Source organism: Anoplopoma fimbria, chromosome 19 (assembly GCF_027596085.1).
Source record: "Anoplopoma fimbria isolate UVic2021 breed Golden Eagle Sablefish chromosome 19, Afim_UVic_2022, whole genome shotgun sequence".
Taxonomy (NCBI): Eukaryota; Metazoa; Chordata; class Actinopteri; order Perciformes; family Anoplopomatidae; genus Anoplopoma; species Anoplopoma fimbria.
Window position 1 is genome coordinate 5,327,361 of NC_072467.1, and position 21,662 is coordinate 5,349,022.

At 39.5% G+C, this 21,662-nt stretch overlaps 1 protein-coding gene across 1 annotated transcript in view; it reads right to left on the reverse strand.

Annotated features, from left to right (window-relative positions):
- LOC129108909 (membrane-associated guanylate kinase, WW and PDZ domain-containing protein 2-like) overlaps positions 1 to 15,975 on the reverse strand; it is a 74,726-nt gene extending 58,751 nt beyond the window's left edge. Inside the window, exon 1 of the mRNA XM_054620835.1 lies at positions 15,678 to 15,975. Within this exon, the coding sequence (XP_054476810.1) occupies positions 15,678 to 15,975 (298 nt within the window). The remainder of the gene's footprint in view (positions 1 to 15,677) is intronic.
- Between the last annotated feature and the right edge of the window lie 5,687 nt (positions 15,976 to 21,662).

A 21,662-nucleotide genomic window follows, 5' to 3' on the forward strand; every position in this document is an offset into this window, starting at 1 on the left:
AAACATACTTAAATCATTTGATTGTTTTGGCCATCTTTGTTCTCAATTGTTAGTATAAAGTATGGTTGAGGGGCAGTCAGGAAATGTGGAAAGATAGAATAGGGTGTGACATAAAGCAGAGGTCCATGCATCCACATGAGCAGAATGTTTTGCCTGTTGTTGTCCTATAATTCAATGTGCAACAGATAGGTAAGAGACACTCATATAAAACTGGCCAAAGCAACTCTTCCATTTCAAATGAGAACACAGTAAAATATAAACAAATCCATCCTTAATAGCTATAAGATTAGATAAGACAATATTTAGCTCATGACCATTCAAAATTGTGTAATTTAAAGATATACCTTGTAGCTGGGACACCCTAGTAAGTACATTTATTGTTTGACTAGATTGAGTTTTTACTCTCCTCAACTTTGAACACTATTGATATTTTATCTTAACAGTAATCAGATATGTATGTGGGGTCACCAGCCGGCCACTGTGATATCAAGGTGCTGTTCTTTCACTGAAGACAGTGGTGTAATTACCAGAAAAAGCAAACCAGGAACCACAGGCTTGTAAAAAAAAAAAAGCAGATCTGACACCAACTCCATCTGTTACTGTGGCTCTTATACTCTCTAAGAAGTCAGGAAGACAGTGCTTCCCTTCCTCCCAGAGGATCTGGATTCTCTCTTCATTTAACAGTCAGATACATTTTTGGATCATTGTTTCATTCCAATGTTTGCTAACGATTTATTCTATATATAACCAAATCTTAAATATCTAACCCTAATCCTAAATTTAAAACCAAATCTAAACAAATGCAAAGATCTTGTCATTTTGTTTTTCATTGTTTAAACAATTAACACATTCACAAGCTGTTATTGATCTTTACATCTTTGTGATTAGATGAAACTACAGTGCAAAATATAAAAAATTGCAACATAGCAGGCCTGATAATAATACAAATTTCCTCCCAGAGATAGATAAGTAATTTGTTCATCTTGCCCTTCGAGCCCTCAGCAGGTCGAGTTCACACTCCAACACCTGTCACTTATCTTGATAAGCCGTCTTCCTTGGAACAGCATCTGACCTGAGGCCAAGCTCACCAGCATGTGCACTACACACTCAGAAGATGTGTCTCACCTGCCATACAATTTATCTATGCTGTTCTATTTCTATTTTAACATCATACTGACATTATTTTTACCTTCATTGTGCACATATCTTTCATTTATTCAGATGAAGGCATGATTTTTAAGTGTAAAACTTTGACATAAAACAGCTTTGGTTTTCTGTTCAGTTCACTTTAACAGAAAAGCAGCAACTCCTCAAATCTGAGAACCCAAAAATAATGAATGTTTAAATTTATTCTGCTAAAAATGTCGCAAACAATAAATTGATATCAAAATAGTTGAAAAATAACTTCAACTAGAGGTTGTAGCCTCACTGTAATAGGAGCAGTTCGACACTAAATCTAATTGAAAAGCCAATATCAGAAAAATGGTTCGATTTAGACTGACACGCAACATAATGAATATATTCCTAAAACCTACTCTCTTCTAACAAGGCAGAGCTAAATGCATTGTATTGTTACAACAAAATGAGGCTTGGGGGAGGCGCAGATGGATGTAGAATCCATAGTCTGTAAATCACTCAAACGGTGCTTTGGGGACTACAGTTTTGAAGTGTTAGGTTTGGCAATTTCGGCAGTCTGTTACTGTTGCCATCTTGTTTTAGTGCAACCAGAAGTGACACCGGAGGTTGGCGCTTAATGCAACCAAACCCAGAATAAAATATTTTTAGGCTACCAAAAACGATTTAAGGGACCTGTCATCACAATGTGGCCACACCCTAAAGCATTGTATACCCGGCTTTTTCGTCTATTTTACTCTTATGGGACCATAATTCTTAAAAGGACAACATGCTGTATTGAAGAAGACCTGAAACTAGCAATTGAGACCATAAACTCATGTTTACTGGGATAATAAATCAAGTCAGAAGTAGGGTGGTATTCTCAGAGACTTCTATACGATCAGACTTATTTTTGCATCACCCCGGTCATGAAAAAAAAAACTGAGAAGTTTTCTAGCACGGTGAAATTATCTCTAGAGACCAAAAACATTTTTTGTACCAGGCTGTAAACATGTTAATTTCTGCTGTAAAGTTAGGCATTTAAACATTAGGGCCGATAAAGATTGACTCGCTTTGGAGCCAGCCTCAAGTGGCCATTTGAGAAACTGCAGTTTTGGCATTTCCGCGTTGCATTCATTTCTCAGCACTGGAGGTTGACGCGTGGCTTAAAGCACTTCCACATTGGATTCACTTTTCAGAACTGGAAGGTTGCTGCCTGGTAGAAAAACCAACAGGAGCCATTTTGTTTGATTTGGGAAGGCATAATGAGGTCTGACATGCCCACTCTCCCAGGAGGCTCAGAGAGGAGGGAAGCACAGTTATGCCACATTGATTCTCTAACTTTCTCTCTTCACAAAGTTTAACTGCTCAACTCTTAAGTGCAAACAACCCTGAAGTCATGCTTCAGGAAAACATGCTGGCATGCAAAGTCTTTCTATCCATGCACATACACACGCAGCAAAATGTTTACACATACTTGCAAATGAAACCTTATAATTAGAAAAATACAAAAAGACAGTAAGAGGTAAACATGGTGCAACATCATGTCAAAGTTAGCTAGACACGCTATACTTATGCTTGACACATAAACACTCCCTCCTTTTCCCCTTACTAAAGCACAGATACACCTGACACGTACCGCAAACAAACACCTAATATAATCCGAGCAACAAAGACATAACATGCTACCACTTGAAGTAAAGTGTGGGGCTGTCTGGCGTGTTAAAGGCCAAGATTTGAGCTGATGGATAGAGAGCTAAGGTGAAGTGGTGCTGTACCCGAGTGGTTGTCATGGAGAACAAAACGAAGAGACAGACTTGGTGATCGATAGCCGACCTGCACTCCCACAAGAGGTCACACCCGCTCCAGAGGAGTACAAAACTGCAGGGCGGGAGTCAGTGTATCAACTCTTGACTGGAACAAACATACACAAGCAAAAAGAAGAATATGTGTTCGTCTGCTTTCTCATCCAAATTCTAAGCTACTGGACATTATAGACGATACTGCTCATCCCCTTCTTGCCTCTCTGTACAAACAAAGCATCTTCAGCAATTACCTACTGGGTCAACAACTACCAAACACAGATGGACACTGACATTCAATTATCACGCACCATTATCATACACCTTTAACTAAATCCCCTTTTTTTTAGTATTCCTACAGATTTTAGGCACATGACGTGGGGACAACATTTTGAGTCAAATTAAAATTGAAATGCCTTATTTCACAGCTAACTAATTACATTACTAGCTAATTGATCCACTGCAATCATCAACATTACTGGAGCCATCACCAGTGTTAATAGTTGCACCTGTGATTTTCCAGCTGTACCAAGTCAAAATGTCTGCTGTGAAAAAAATTGATTAATAAGAGAACCATAAAGAAACTAAACTAAACTAAACTGGTCTGATACTAGCCAGGCTATCAAGATTTGACATTAACAAAGCAACATGTAAGTTATCCTGAGTTAACCTAAAGTGGAAAAGTGTCTTCTGTGTCTGTTTTTGTACATCATGACCCTATAAAGAAAAGCCTTGACTGGTGGTCGACTCCAGTGCCGTGTGTGTTCCGTGCACGTCATTAACGTCAAGCGGTAACTTAGGTAACTAGCTAACTGTCGTAAATTAGTTTGAACAGAGAAGTAACCGCTACATAAACGTTACTTGGCTAATAGGAACTAAACCTTAGCTAATTAACTCAACGTTTGAATTAATCAAATGCACCTCGTTGCCACCTTCGACTTGAGCTAAACACAAATTACACTCTCCCATTGTTAATTAGCAGATACAATTATCATTTCCGTTCTAACTTTCAAAATAAGGGAATAACAAAATAAAAGCCATCATACAAAATAAGCTGTAGCAACATAAACTTTAGACTTATATGGCATGAAACCCGCTATGCATGGGCTCATTTACAAATATGACTTGAATACAATTCTACTTGATTCTATTTTTTTCCTTTTTTCCAATGGTAATCACTGCTGTACAGTTTACTATTAAGTTTAATCACCAGGCTCCTGCACAAGGATTTCTCTATTTTGTGTCTTTTGTTTCATTGCATTTTATTTTAGCATACTATATACAGACTGTAATGCATATATGTCCATATGTATATTGAGCGACTTGAGCACAAAAAGAAATCCTTTTGGATTAATAAAATTAATTTTATCTTAAATTGATGTTGTACGATCTGGACGTGTTCCTTTATGTCTTCTCTAAAGAACTTGTCTAGTTTCCCTCTCCATTTCCCTTCAGCCACTCATGTCTCCTCTCTGTTCGTCCTTTGTCCCATCACCCTTGTGTCCTCATCCACCTCTCCAGTGGTCCTGTTTATGCCATCCTGATCTGACCTCCGTGTGTGTGTGTGTGTGAGAGAGAGAGAGAGATAGACGTGAATGTGAATTATACCGTACATGTAGTGATACTTTCTACATGTGGGTGTATTGTGAGGCCATTTAGTTGTGGATGAAGTATCTGTTTCCAGTACTCCTAATGATGTTATTACAGCAGGCGGCAGGGGCCATTATTAATAGTAAATGGCAGAGCCTCTCTCCTAAAGGTCTTAATATTGATCCCCCCCATCCTCAGACTAGTCTTAATGATGATGTTCCTCCATGTCTTTCTCCACAGCACCGTAATCAAGGCCAGACACACATTTACATCCTCTGAGTCAGTATAAGGGGAAACAAGTCCACACTATAAATGTGACTTTAAAATTAAACAGGGAGGTTATAGGAATTTCAAACCATAATATTCCATGTACCTCCTCCTCCTCCACCTCCCACAGTGAGCAAATTAATTCCTCGTCTGCACATCTCTGCTGATGAGACATGAGGAGATGCGTGTTTTTGTGTATGTGGTGGCTCCTGTTTTAAATGCAGCTATATGGAGATGTTTGTCACACCTGATTGCACTCTCCAGTTCAAGCTGCGCTTCTCACACAATAAGCAGGATGCATCTTAATGAGAATTAAAGCAACCGACTGACTGAGAGCTTCAGAAAAGGAGGAGAGAGGATGTAGAAAAGTCAAGGAATACAACTCTGGAGGAAGGGAAAATGTGTGTGTGGGCTGAAACACTTTATCCCCCGTTCTTTAAGTAACAACAGTTGGGAGAAAATAGCAAGAGATATGATGGAGCCTTAGAGACAACAGTAATGAGAAACTTATTGGATTGGGGGTGCAGTTGTCAATAACATGAGGGGTTAAAACCAGCTGGGGTGTGTTTCCAGTAAAAGCAAAAATGAATAATTGTGGCTGTGGCAGACAGAAGGCTGCCCTCTGAGTATCATAAAGATTCTCCTCTCTAATGCTTCAATTGAGTGCAATGGTCTGATAGTCTAATCAAGCCTGTCTGTATCGCTACGGGCGCCTTTTATGCTGCTTAATCCTAACCAAAATTAATTGAATTGAACAACTGTACTGTGCTGACTTCTCCTTTCTTTTTCCTTCATCACATGTTAGGATGAACTATATGAACAGCACATAAAGTCACCTCGAAGAAGTGGCCATTACTCACATCCTAACAAGTCAGGTGGAAAAATTCTTATGAGCTCCTCACAAAGCAGACGTTTTGCTAAGACTCATTTCATTCTGAACACCATGATCAAATACATTGCTCTAATGTTTTTACTATTACTAGAGAAGACCCAAAACGTATTACATTCTGTAATCAACCATTCAAATTGAAATGCATATCTGGATCAGACAATGCTAACAAAGCACTGATGCCAACACTGACATTGTAGCAGTTTAACATATTTGAATCATACCCAAATTCAGTGTGGTTTTGTTACTTTGCTGTTAGTAGTCACCTCGATTTGGATAGGGACACCATTATTCAAAGGGTTGGGTCCTCCAAAATCTCCCCCAAAAGACACAATTTATCATGTAGTGGATACCTAAACAAATGGCCATGCAGATAGATTTGGTTTATTGGCCTAGAAATGTGTCTGTGGTGCTCACAACATTGGGAAAGAAAAAACAAAAGCAGATTTTTTTAATGCTGTAAAAAGTTTTTTACAGAAAAAATGTCCCTGCTCCAGACCCAATGTGGACCATTTTCATTAGAAATCATTTTTGACAAAAAAAATGGTCCCTGTTTGCAGTTTGATTATTTAGGAATTTCCAGGATGACAAGTTTTCAAGTTCACAGTTTCACAAAAGAATTGTTTTCACTTCTATTATTTCTGGAGGCTGACACCTTAGTGTTTGATACTTCCATCTCTGGGCAGATCAAACCCAAACTATCTGCATGGATAGATACCACTATGTGCCACTAAAATGTTTAGGATTTAAGGGAACTGCCGTCCAAGTGGAAATCTTATACCGTGCCTATAATACATAGTCATGATTTGCTGTTTAAGACACAAAGAAGTAAACATAAAGATACAACACATGTTTATGTATTTCTAGCTGGATGTTATTGCTTTAGTACAGTGGAGTTGCTTTAGTACTACTATGATTCTAGACGGGCTTAAATCAGAAGAGATGTTTTGGTTATAATTACAGTCACCAGTCTCTTTATGACAACAGCAACAGCTTTTTCGGAGCAGTTACGGAGCAGTTCAGCACTGCAGACAGCAACAACTGTCAGATAAAGAATGACTGCCAAAGGTTTAGAACTTTACTGATAAAATACTGGACAGTCAAATCGACAGCATCATTTCTGAACTGTCAGTGCAGTGAAGAGAAGCTGCACTGAGTACTAACTGATTAGATGGTTACTGTCCTCTACTGGTACGAAGCATCAACTACAGTGATGAAATGATCCTGAATGCAAATGAAGCACATCAGCTGAGATTTCTTCCAGTAAAAGCTTGCTGCTGCAATGAACATGGTTATGTCAGCAGTGCAATTTATCAGTCCAGCAATTAAATCCTACTAATTCATTAACTGATGCATTAACATTAAAGCACCTATTATATGAGGTACAATGATGAGTTAAATTCAGGTCAAATCCAATATCTCTTCATTTAACTCTAAATAACATAAAAACAATGGACATATAGATTAAAAAGAAGACAAAGTAGAGGATTTTGAAACAGTTGAGGTGTGAATGTATAATAAGAGCTTTAACTCAATATCGTGACAATGTCTTTCATGTTTTTTACATTCAGTGAATATACAGCATAATACTGAGTGTATGATTTAGCTCCAATCCAAGATATTCTGCTCAGGAATGATGGTGAGCCTCTTTAGAAAGTCACAAAATCGCAGCCATTGTTGGTAGCCATCCACCAGCTTCAGTTATGCAGCTGGAGCGGCTCCTGACTCCAGTTTTTATAATCCTTCTCATTCAGATCTGAAGCTATCAGATTAGCGCTGCTGGTTAATCTACAGTATGTCAATGAATGAAAACCATCCACCACCTTCTGTGACGTCTGACTGAATAAGATACGTTCTGTAAAACTGGGAGGGGGGACTCTGTGTCAGCACAAACAGTACTTACAATTTGTTGGCAGACGTCATGTCTTCTACTGTGAATTTGTTTGTGTGTGTGTGTGCCAGCAGACACACAATGTCACACATCTACAGACTGAATTACTTTTTGTTCACGTTGATGTAGATTTCATAATGAGCCAGATGTCCCAGCCACCTCTATCTCTAGAGGTGAGAGAAGGTTGTGTCTCTCAAACTAGTACTTTTTGTCCACTACTTTTATTTGATTTTATTTAGAGCTATATTTAATAGTTACTTTCCAAATTAGGATCTTGCATTCAAAACACGATGGGTTTATAAAATCTGCTGAACTGTTTTAGATAAAACAACTCAACGATATCTAAAACTAGCTCCAACTCGACCGAGTACACCAGTAAAGTGCTGCCCGTGCATTATGCATCAGTAATATAAGTAAAATATAATGACAGGGGCCATTTTACTTTTGATACTTTAAATACATACCTACACTAAAGTCATATTTGAACGCAGGATTTTTACTTGAAATGGAGCGTTTTTATAATGAGATATTGCTACGTAAGGCGTCTGAATACTTCCTCCACCACGGCTATTTGCTTCATTAAAATATCCACTGAGTGTGCTGCTGCTGTGTAAAATGTTGTTTTAATGCAGAGGTAACACTTTTATGTGCTTGTCCTGCAATGCTAGTGCTTTCATTCACAACATAGCCATACTGGCATTTCCCCTTAAAATCTAACTTGGTCCTGAGGTGGAATATCGGAGGTACCTGAACATTTCAGGGATAGACTGCATGTGTGAAAGGGACATTATTCTCTATGAATTTACTCAAGATAAGGATGCTCCATCAAGAGGAGGGGTAAATACAAACAAGCATACACATACAAGCCAGTGGTTTGTACACATGCTGCAATGCATATGCCTTGTGAAAAAATATTTTCTTAAAAGTAAAATGACTTTGCTTTTCATTTCTGTTGGCTCGGCACTGATGGCATGCTAAACTGTTCACATTTTTAGACAGATTATATTAATATACTTTTGAGTAAATTGTCAAGAACTATCAAAAAGATTTTAATAGGATTGGATTTTTATACAAGTTCTTCGTGCTCTGACTCTTTTATTTGCTGACTTAAATGACCAGCTACCTCTGATCATGTAATTTCTCCAAAACATCTGATGTAATGCTGTGATAACTCACAGAGACGCATCAACAACCTTATCATTTCCTGTTCATCCCACAATAAACATGTGCGCACACACACACACACACACACACACACACACACACACACACACACACACACACACACACACACACACACACACACACACACACACACACACACACACACACACACACACACACACACAATCCACACACACACACACACACACACACAATGAATTAATAATAATATGAATAATCATAAGAATATGGTCTTTAATCTCAGCCAGATGAACTGCTTTTCATGGCAACACATGTGTGAAATACTTACGACCTCACACACTGCATCATAAAGTCACATCGCCATGGTGATCAATCAGTAAAAGGTCAGTGCTTCTGGAAAAACCCTTAAACGACTCTTCTCTTTATGAGAACGATAACTATGTTGTTAAGGCACAAATCTCCAGCTGAGACTCAAGATCGCAAGACATCGCAACCAATCACAGACCAGTGTTACTAAAAGAAGCAAATGCAATGGACATTTAACATCACTGTGGTTGGTAGAAACGCTGATCCTATTATGACTGAAGGATAGCAAAATTGTTTTGACAAAACCTCCCTTTAGTCATGTCTTATTCACACAAGCGCTGCCTTTACATTTCACGAACATGCAGCAGCACAGTCCCAGATTGTCCCATGCAGTATGTCCATGGTGAGGATAATTACATTGACCTAATTCACTTAACTGGACCGGTTAAATATTTGGTCATTGGCTGGCTCAGCTTGGGTTTGATCCTCTGAGCCGTGTTGCAGCAGCTTCTAGCCTCAATAAAATCATCTTCCGTTTCTGACAGAACTCATCTCTTGGTGAGTTATTAATACCAACAGAGCAGACAGGATGTTATGCACTGATTCTTCAAGCTTCTCATCAACAAAGCGACACAAGAGGAGAGGAAGGTCGCCATCTCTCCCTCTGCTCCATCTGTCCCTCCATACTGTACCCACGTTAAGAGGGCGGTCAGGACTTGGACAGCAGAGCCAGGAAACTTGACAACTTTAAACAATTCCCGAAGGTCTACTTTCTAGAAACATTAAAATGTAAATTATACACCAATTATTTCATGAGATTTGTGCTCACATTTACTGCTATCTAAACTCCTCCCACTTACTGTGTTTATCCAATTATAGCCTAACAACTATAACTAGGCATGGAGAGACTAGGCCTAGTTGTGCATGAAATACTCAGGACAGCAAGTGTTTGGAGGATGCTGTCTTTTTTCAAAACCTAAAAATTGCAAGAGAAGTGTTAGGAATAGAGTAGACGTTAGCAAGTCCGACTAACTAGATACACCTACTACCAAAGGCAAGGAGCCTGTTATTATCTTTATTATTGTTAAGAGTTATTTTTTTAGGGTTAGAGAAAAGAAAAATGGGAGCTGAGCAATATATCAGAGTTTAGAGTAAATATAAAGGCTGTTTTGCACTTTGTTTGGGGAAGCTATATGCTCCACCACCTCCCACCAAAAACGCTGTTGGATATTGTGATGTTGGCCAAACTAATCAAATATTCCTCCTCCGAAAAATCCGTACCTATGCAAAAGTGGAGTTAAAAATGATGGATATTAAAACACAAATCTGACCACTTTGTTTATTCTCCAAGGTTGTTTTTTTCAGTAGTAAGGTTACAAACATTTCAAAGTTTATGTTGGAATGAATAACATACAACTTGCAGCTTTACAATCAGTCTAATAACTATATCATAACAGCATTATATCTTCAACGCAGCCACCACATAAATATATAAGAATGTTATCACAGGATCTTAACATAAACATTAGCTTAATTAAGCAAGCTAAAGCTATTTAAATCTGTTCGCAACAGTCTTCATTTCAACCGGCAACATCGACTATCGATAGCTGGAAATGAGCCCTGTTTTTTTATATTTCTGTATGGAACCAGGGACCGAGTGTTTCATAAAGTACTATGAATTCGGAGTGGTAAATCTGAAAAACTTGACAGGAATATGTCTATTTTTGTGTTGGTACTTTGTGAGCAACGAAAATCAGGGGTCATACTCCTAGTAGGCCTTTGAGTAGCCTACACATAATTAGCGATGATTCCGGTTCTGATACGGAGATGTTGCCAAAGTAACTAAGGGCCTTTATTTTCTAAAGAAAATGTAATATTATTCCTCTGCTTAATCCATGTTTACAGTTTTATTAGTAAATAGAGAGTGCCCTAAGCTAGCCTGGCCTATATAGGCTGTGGCTGAGAGCTGCTTCACAGCATGACAGAGGCCGGCTGTGCTCCACTTTTGATGTTAAAGGGCATGTTAACATTTTGAATTCATGTTGTTTTTCCTCAGAAAGCACCACATATTGTTCTCCTAAACTTGGATGGATAGAACATCCTGGGGTCTGTTCTTCTCCACACTCCTCTCTGGGAGGCAAAAAAACGTTTGGAAAGAAGAAAATTACTACCAACTGAGAATTTCGGCAGGCAGGGACATGTTTCTTGCTTTAAGTCTGCATTTCTTATCCACAGAAGGGTAAATAGCATTATTGATATTCTTTTCTTCTTATGCAAATCATCATTTGTTGTGGATTTATCCTAGGATGACGGCACTGATGTAATGGGAATGAAAAAATACAAGGTTAAAAATAGCTGACATTAATATTATTTATATCACTGTATTCGCACCATAGCTATTTATGACAAAAGATTAACGCCAATTAAAGGCAACCAAAAGGAGGGCTGGGTTATTTATAGGTGCAACACTTATTTTACGTGTGAGAATTCATTTTTTTCCATTTTTTCCAAAAATGGAGAATACACAGGAAAGAAATAGGGTTAAGCAGCTCTTTATGAAAGCTGAATAAACAAGATGTTATGAAACTATTCGAGCACATTGTCGTGAACTGAAATATGTTGCAATTTTGCTTAATTAAGGAGAAAGGAAAGACAAAGACAAGGCTATCACCATCATATTTTGTCCATTGTGCATTAGTCATTATGACGTGTGTGCACAACAAAGACACATCATTATTTATTTATTTTATAAATGAGGAATCTGCTAAAGATAATCTGAATAAAATCACAGGATTTGCTCTGTTTCTCGATATGTGTTTTCTCACACCTTCACCATACTCTTCTTTGAAACTCCACCTCTCTTTCTCACTTACACACACACACTCAGTCACACTTCTCTCCATACTGTTCTAACACCTCTAGACAGTTATGATCTTCATGGCACTTTTAGAAATCTGCCTCACTGAGCCGAGCAGCCGTTTTCACTTCACTCCTGCTTGGTGCTGAAGGGGAGATGAACACGGACAAAAGATGTTTATCAGATAATTACAAACAGATGGACCGAGCCATTAACTCATTTGGTAACAAGCAATTAAAAGAGAATCTTAAACTGTATATGTTTTTCACTTACAAATGCATTTGGAAATATTCTTATCATTGAAGCTCAAAAGCAATCCTTTCAAAAGATGTGCATGTAATATTGAACTGATTGCTGTGGTGGGCCTTTTCACATCAGACATTTTCATAGCAGGAAAAGCACAGGTGTTACTAATAACACTAACGATGGCTCTGTTTTATTTAAGTGTCCCAAAAAGTCATGACAGTGTGCCAGTGAGCATGTACAACACAAGGACCCTGAAACTGAAGCAACTAAATAGAATTTAGCCTTCATCCATTACATTTTTTACACCTGTGCTCCAGAAAATATGATGTTACGGTTGCAGAGCTTTACAATAATATACAAATCATTTTGTTTGGTTTTGATTTGCTGGTGAAGGTTTTCGTTTTTATATTTTTTTATATTGCTGTGCGTGCTGCCATTAGTTGAAATTCATTTTCAGCACAGACATTTGCATGACAGAGAACTGAGACCCTTGATGCGCACACACACACACACACACACACACACACACACACACACACACACACACACACACACACACACACAGTGGGAAAATATATAACAGCCCTCTTGAGATGCAGAATCAAAGATTTCTTTCCTGGCAATTCAGCTCTCACATTTATATCATTTCTCTGCAAAACAACACCAACTGATTGATTAATTGATTTTGTAGCTAGTTAAAATATTCAATAATTTTCTTCTTTCCTTCAATTATGTTCCATTTAAACAGACAACCAAACATATTGTTTACATTTGAAATAGTTTTGGTCCCAAAAGAAGAAGAATTCAATGATTAAACTTTCATTTAGTTGATGTGCTCATAGATTACATGCCAGGTGAGAATACTGTTGCAATCATTTTTATCCTCAAACACCCTGCAGTTTAGAAGTTTTCCAGTCCAGAAAAAGCACAAGTGACCCTCGATAATAATCAACCACAACAGTGCTTGCATTGGCAATCTAAATATTTGAGAAGGCCTTTTTCTTTGGGCCCTCTGCAGTCTATTAAGAGGTTAGATTGAAAAGATTTCAACTGATAAGTCAGTCCACAGTTTGTTCAGCTGATATTCCAATAGTGCTAGTTTGTTTTGTGACGTATTTAGCAAACGCTCTGCTAAGCAACACATCTGGATATTCTGGCTTGTAAAAGGCATTGTTGTGTATTTGACACTGAAACAGGAATCAGTTGCTATTTAATTCTGCACACATTTTGATGTAGAGCTAACAGTTTCTGTTGCTCAGAGGGATCTTTGGCTCTTTCTACCCTTTCAATTGTCAGTCTGGTTGAACCATTGTACAGCTTTTTGTTCTACATGTAGACAACTTTACTTTTTTTGCAAACCCTCCATACAAAATAAAATCTACAACCTAAAGTCATGAAAAACACTCAGCCATCGTACTGTTGACATGCAAGGAAAACTTGCCAACACATAATTATATTTAATATAAAAACGGTATATTTGGCTGAGAATGCAGCAGATCATCAAAACATTTTAACAGGTTTGGTCCAGTAAAAGCTGTAAGATAGTGCCTTCCTTACAAAGCAGTATACCGTATTAGGATGTGTATGTTCCCTTAAAAGTCTGTGATGAGTGCAGTTGAAACGATGTGTGAGAGGAGGTTTAGTGCAGAGTCAGATTGTGAGCTCACTCTGGAGGTCCATCAGGCCGTGCTGTCACTGCTCCTGCTCAATGGTACTCCCTCGAGGACGGAAGGGGGCTTTCTACCTGACTGAAAATTGTCTGCTAAAATGTGTAACCGTGTGTGCATGTTCACATGGGCAGTGAGACATGAATGTGTACCCTGACAGGACATCCATTTCAGATTTTGGCCCGGGGTGGCCTCTGAGCGGAGGGACTGGACTGCTTCTACTGTAGATGATTCCACAAGTCACAAGTGTGTCAGCACCTGTCTGCAAGCACACGGCCATAAATACACTGCATTCTCCACTGTGTTGAAGTCAAATGAACCTATAACAGCAAGAGATACGGACTGAGCAAAAAAAATATATAAGGCAACAACAAATTGTGAAGAAACAGCAGTGGGCCCAAGGACATTCAAAGACCACGTTCAGCTGTTTGAGGTGGGTAGTTCAATAAACAGCTTCATGTTTAAATGGATAAGAGAGGAGGGGGGGGAGAGAATAGACCTGTCTGAGATACGTGCACATTAGCATTTAACCCCTCACACATCACAGGACAGTACTCTTACACTGTCAGTAGCTGTAACTCAATAATCAATCACAGTGACGCAACCCCCAGAAACACTGAGACTGAGAGAGAGCAGTCAGGAAAGGAGTGCGAAGACAAATCCTCTGTGAGCAAACTCGGCATTGTCCAAAAATAAAAAATAAAACCGTCTTGTTTTATTCTCTTCTCATGTCCCAGAAACAAGCCACTGTAATGCTCATTTCATGGCTGAGAACGCAGCCCTTCTAGCCACTTATAAGGACTTAAACTGAGCCTCAGAGAGTGTGATGATAACTATCTCCTCCGCTGTTCCTACAATCCGATGTTCTAGTCGTATAGGGACCCTGCCTGCTTTTACGCTGGCTGACAGAAGCAGGTCACTCAGTCAACACTGTTGCCATAAATCCACTGCTGTGCTCAGAAACATTCAAACAAGCCTCGAGCTTCAGAGGCCACAATAATCACACATAACACTGCACCGGCTGACAATAACAAAACACTCAAAAGCTCCTCAAAGCATGACTGGAAGAGACCTGCACAATTATTTTCCACTTCTGAACTCAGGAACATTTCATAAACAAAATATGTGTGTGTGTGTGTGTGTGTGTGTGTGTGTGTGTGTGTGTGTGTGTGTGTGTGTGTGTGTGTGTGTGTGTGTGTGTGTGTGTGTGTGTGTGAGGCAATGTGTGTGAAATTTGCGGGGCAGAAGTTAAAGCACACCATGTTAATATAAAAGCATTTGGCATCAGTGTATAATTATACTGCAATGAGTGTGGACTGGCACCCAGCAGACGGTCTGTCTGTCTGTCTGTCTGTCTGACTGTCTGTCTGTCTGACTGACTGACTGTCTGCTGCTCAGACTGAACAGCAGCTAAGAGAAAAACATTTCATCTATGGCTCGGGCCTGTTTGGTTTTTTACGAGCTCTGTCTTCGACCAAAAAAAAAAAAAAAAAAGAAGAAAACCGCAGGCTGTGGCGTGATGACTAAACGGACACACCCCCTCCAGGCTGTGGCATCGAACCAACGACACTGTGATAAACAAAACAGCGGCTGCTCCGGGCTTCCATATCGGCTAATCAAAATAGTATCTGATCCTGGAGGACTGAACCAATCATTACGTCTCATAATCACAGTCCAACAACAAACAGGCCCCTGCACAGGTCCCTGCCTTGTCCACCTCTACACACGGCGTGTCCCTTCAATGCAGACTGACAGATGACTGCACAAATGGCATCTTAATCAAACACAGCAAACACACACACAAACACAGCAAACACACACACACACACACACACACACACACACATGCACACTCTTCCCCGCCTCTTAGACCAGCTCCCCTCTCATGTTCACCGTATCTCACCTTGCTTGACACATTTGAGGCGGACCGGGTCTTTGCAGTGTTTAATCACGGCCAGCACGTCCCGGGTGGTGAGCCCGGCCACTGGCATGTTGTTGACCTCCAGCAGCAGCTCATCCTGGGCCAGTTTGCCGCTCTGGATCAGCCCCTTCCCCTGCTTCACCTCTCCGAAGTAGGGGAACTGGCCGTTCTCCGCTCCCCCCTTCGGCTCGAACCCCAGCTCCCCTTCCTTCCCTCGGGTTATCACCGCTTCGTGGACTTTGTTTGTCCAGTGGTTTTTCTTCTTGAGGCTCTTAGACATCGTTAGGGCGAGTTAATCACCGCGGACTGGCCCATACAAAAAAAAAAAAAAAAAAAAAAAAAAAAAAAAAAAAAAAAAAAAAAAAAAGCCTCCTACCGTCTCATCGCTGCCTTTGTGCGACCGGCTCCATCGTCACCACGCCAGGCGAAGTGTCCGCTCGGCGAGCCGCGCAGTCGGGCAGAGGTTCTGCAGTACGGCACGGCGGAGGGTGGAATAATTCTTACTGTCAAGACACACAGACGCGAGAGACAGATACTAGCGGATGACCCGGATGTGAAGCCTGAAGGAGGGGAGAGATGAGTGGTTCTGGTTCGGCGTAAAAGGATGGAGAGGAGGGGAAATAAGGCAGGAGGCGCTTCACTCCCTCCACACTGCCGGGGGCGCTTCCTCCGGCTCGCTGTGATCTCCAGTGGTCACATGGAGGAGGAGGAACATCGTTTTACGCTGCATTACATACATACCTCGCCCTATATTAGTTATCTACAACCATTTGGGGGGGATTTTGGAAATAAAAGAGTTTTAAGGCTTTTTCTTAAAGTCCTAACATGCAGCATACTAACATAGACATATTTGTTCCATAGAGAGCAGAGACTTTATGAGAGTATTACTTTTCAGATAATATACATTACATTACAGTCATTTTATCCAAAGTGACTTACAATAAGTGTATTCAACATAGGTATTCAAGAGAACTACTAGTCACCAGAGGTCATAAGTGCATCTCCTTTCTAAAACAAGCATCTAAAAGCATAAACCAGAGCAAAAGTATAGTGCAGAAGCAGATTAATACGAATACAATAAGTGCAACAGACTAATATGAATACAATAAGTGCAACAAACTAATACGAATGCAATAAGTGCAACAAACTAATACGAATACAATAAGTGCAACAAACTAATACGAATACAATAAGTGCAACAGACTAATATGAATACAATAAGTGCAACAAACTAATATGAATACAATAAGTGCAACAAACTAATACGAATGCAATAAGTGCTAAGTGGAAGGCTCAGGGTAGCACTTCTTATACAGCATACAATGTAGCTTTTTATGTACCCATAGCTGGTTTACCATCAGGGCTAAATTGGCAACTGCCCCGGGGCCCTAAACCTTCAGTGAGCCGAATGGGTTAAAGTTCAGTTCAGTTTGTGGTAATTATTGTTAATTAATTGCAAGTTTGTTTTAAAAATGCATCACCCCCTTCAACATTTAATAGGTTACCTTGATAAACAGCTTGAGATGTTGGGGGGGAAACAACAACATCCAGCATCTGCACTTGTGGTTTTAAATTTGCCCTTTTTAAGTCGGTCAATGTTACATAATTGCGATAACATGACTCCATGCCCAACAAGAAATGACAAATCTTTTTGTTGCCATTACTTTTTTATGGCTGCATGACTTTACGAAGCGGGTGAAGTAAAGTTTCATTCAATATTTAACACATAAGTCAAGAGCTGCTGAATTCTACTGAGGATGACAGTGCCTCTATGTGTGTTTGTGTTTTAAAAGGCACGCATGTGCTTTTGAAATGTGAGTACCCAACCTACAAAACAACATTACTGTACACAAGCCCCTGTGCATTTGCAACCAGTAAATAATCCATGAAGAGCAGTGGATTCACTTTGACTGTCACTTTACTTACTTCAGTGTCTTGGCATCTAGGTCATCGTGCTGTAGGTTCTGGTCACAGCAAACGCTTTTGACATTAATTCTAAGCATATGATGATGCAGACAAGATGATTATTGAAGAGTAGCTACCACAGTGAAGAAAGAGTGCTGGTATAATCCAGAAAACTGGCTGGATTAACAGATTATACATCAAGAGGGGGAATGAATTCCTGCTGTGTCTAATTTGTGCCTCTGCTGGTGGATGTCAGAACTGCAGCTTCAAGAGGCCTGCAGCCTGGAATGAGATAGAGTTCAGGGTAAAGGGATTATAAACTACGAAGGACTCAGAGTCTGCAGGTTTTCACTCAAACACCAGCTCTCTTTAAATTACTGGTGTACTAAATCGTGAAATCAAATGATGCGTAATTCAACCAGAATAAAGATCTGGCACCTTGTAGCTTTGGTAGCATAAACAGTATTTGTGTGAGTGCAGGCCACTAAATTCTTCACTTGTGCTCATCTATCTATATCTGGATCAGAGTATTTCACTATTTTGGACCTTCCTTTGTGAAAATAAGCACGATAGAAGAACAAAAAGAAAAGCCATCAGCTGTCGAAGCTTTGAGCTGGAGCGTCTAAATTTGGAGTCACTTCAAGCAACTCGTCACCACTCTACTTTTCTCTTGACAGAATACAGCAGTCGCTCAAAGTGTCTGTGTGGCCACTCACATATTGACACAGCCAGGAGGACGTGTGCTAACATGTACGACAGCATAATGAAGTCCTTTGGTCTGGGTGTCATAGTGGTATGTGATGGCTTGGGGGAGAAACATAGCTATGCAAACGAAGCATTCTGAGAGCTGCAACAACTCCATCAAATATTTCACTATATGCCAGAATATTAATGATCCAAATAAAACAGTTGTATTGGGTGTGATTGTGCACTTCAAAGTAGCCGTAAAGGCTTCCTCAGACTGTCTGTGTCCATATTTGTGACTGTGTACACACTGGGTGGAGGAGGAAGAAGAAAGAAAAGGATATTACTTTATATCATCATTATAGACAGAAAGTAATGAGCATCATAAAGCAGAATGCCAACGACAGAAGGCGAAAATACAATAACACGAGGCAGTCTGCGCACTCAGAGGGGGAATTTCAATAGAGCTTATATGGATTTAGCTCACTGCCTCCCTCATTGACTCTCTGCTTCGTGCATTTGCTGTTAGGGAAGAAATGCACACTAAGTTGTTTCTATTGCTCAGCAAAAACAGGGGGGAGTGGGGTCACCTTCACACAGCCAATCATTCACTTTCAACAGAGTGAACCCACTCCTCCTGTCTTTATGATCTTTATTTTGGGAAAACAGCCTGTAGACAAAAATATTAACGAGCATCCAACATCTATTGAGAGAGTCACATTTTAAACTTTGAAATTAAATAGACGGCACAGTGGCAGCAGTTGGAAATCCAGGGGTGTTCTGGTCTGCAGTTAAAAATCAGTTTCAAACATGTGCACACACACACACAAATGCATCACACATAGAGAATAAGTTAATTAGACTGAATGGCATCAGGGAATTGGCAACTAAATCACATTGGCTTTTTCTCCAAGCTCACAATGAGATTTAATTATGTAGTGAAACTAGTGACGGTAGAGTACACCTGTAGAAAGTCGAGACAGACTCCAAACCACACAGACTTCCTCGCCAGAGCTTGATTGAAAAAACAGCTAATATTAGATGATATAAGCGGATCATAAACACATATTGGTATCTGTTCAGAAAGGTACAAAATATGTTTGCTAACAACACTGGCAGCATTACGTTGTCCACCATTGAGTAGCTACTGACAAGTTTTATTTTTCAACTGTAAAATGTCTCGTTCAGTAGATATTCTGTTCTCAAGTCTTTACAGTTTATATACCAAGTATCCAAATTAATCAGTAAATGCAGGTTTTAAAGGGAAAGTTAGACATTCTGGGAATTACATTTATACACTTTCTTGCCGAGAGATCAAAAACAAGATTGATACCATTCTTGTGCTTGTATGGTAAATATCGATCTCTCTCTAGCAGCCAACAGATTAACTTAGTTTAGCAGGAAAACCGCTTGCTTGACACTGTCCAATGTCACAAGAACCACCTATCCGCATCTCTAAAGCTTGTTATTAAACTTGTAGGACAATATCCTGTTTGTGTAGTATAAAAAACCCTATAAAAATTATGTATAGGCTAGATGTTGTGAATTATCTATAGAGTCTTGTTGTTTTTAGAATTCAAAGTGTTTGTGGGCAGATTTTCTTTAGCTTTAAACAGAGCCAGGCTAGCTGTTAACCCCAGTTTCTAGTCTTTAGTCTCTAACCAGCTGCTGTCTGTCCTCTTATATTTACCATACAGACATGATACTGTACTATACTATACTATATCGATCTGTTTCCAAAAATGTTGAACTATTCCTTTAAGGGATCCTAACTAAAAATGTATAATTTATATATTTATGTAAAGAAGGTATAGAGAGTTTTTAACTCCCAAACATCTAAATCCGCCTCATAAATCCAGAAGCCTATCATCTTATTATAGCTTATAGCTTATTTAAACAAATGGTTTGGATTGGATTCCTTTTTCTTTGACTCCCTGGTCAGCTACAGTCTGCCATTATGTGCTGTTTGATCACAATCATTAGCATCATCATCCTCTTCTCTTTCCTCTATCCTAAACCACACCTTCGTTTTGTAGAAGCTTCATGTCCACACTCTTTGAATTCCCTGGGAGGGCTTTGGGGATTAGCTAAATGACTCTGCAGTTAGCTTTTAAATCAGACAATGCCTCCCAAAAATAGTGGCCTCTCAGCTAATGCCTAATCGTTGCGCTTGAGCAGTGATGGCTTAGCAAAGTCTGCTAGACAGGAGTCAGCCTTGGCATTGCTGTGACCCATTTGTAGGATGTTAGTGGCCGTCATTATATGAAAATAAAAAATGACTGGAAGAGGACAGTTGTTCTGATAATCCCATCACTATCTCCAAACTATTTCCTTAAAGGTTGATCGGCTCATGAATAGTGGAAGATATTCTGGGCCACTATGTTGCTTTAAATCACCACAGCTTGGAAGAAAATCACTCCATCATTCTGATTCAGGACTAATTAGTCCTAATCTTGGGGCGTTTCCAATGGAGATTGAATACAAGAGGCCAATACATCTTAGTCAGGAACAATCTGTGGTAATTATATTAAAACTGGTGATTAGATTTTCCTCAGCTGTCTCCTTTGTGATCATCAAGCAGCAATCAGGCTTTGTCATTGTATGCAGTTACACTACTGGACCACTAGAGGGAACCATTTACTGTTGAACAGTTCTGGCAGATGACGTTAAAACCTGCACAGGGTTTTAGTTCATCGAGGATAAATATTCTCCCTCTTAAAAACATGTTGAACCTTCACTGTGCAGAATGATTTTATGTGCAGTTTTTATATTCATCTGCTGAAGGAGGAGTTTTTATTTTCTCCCCGTAAAGTTCAACACTTTGAGATGATTTTGTGACATCACAACTAGTTTGGTTGAAATGGAACATACAAACAGTTGATTTGAGACTTGCAGGTCAAATAACTAACAAACTTTTCAAAGAAGTAGGTCATTTATGACAGGCATATGTGCTTATAGATGCTGTACTTTGCTTAGAGTTGCTTTTCTTTAGAATTTAGAAGTGGTCTACTGGATCATTGCCTAAAGAACATGTCAGACAACTTATTAAGCAGAGGCAGAGTATTTCTTGGAAGTCTTTGAACATGTCTTGAGGGGATCTTTTTAAGATTCTTCTACTTGTCTATGGATGCATTCATGAACTTGCCCCAGACAGCTTTCTGCTGCTCAGTGTACCACACTAGACAAAAGCTGCTTTCTGTTCTCCCTGAAACAAAGTGTGATATTTGGCGTCTCTGAATCTGATAAGAGCAGCTGAAATTCATCAAAACATCAAAAGCATGTGTTATTAAACAAATGTAGTTCAGAAGTTTAAACTCTCCGCTCCATAATCATACCTTTGTTATTCACACACAAAAAAAAGAGAAACACTCGTTTGTT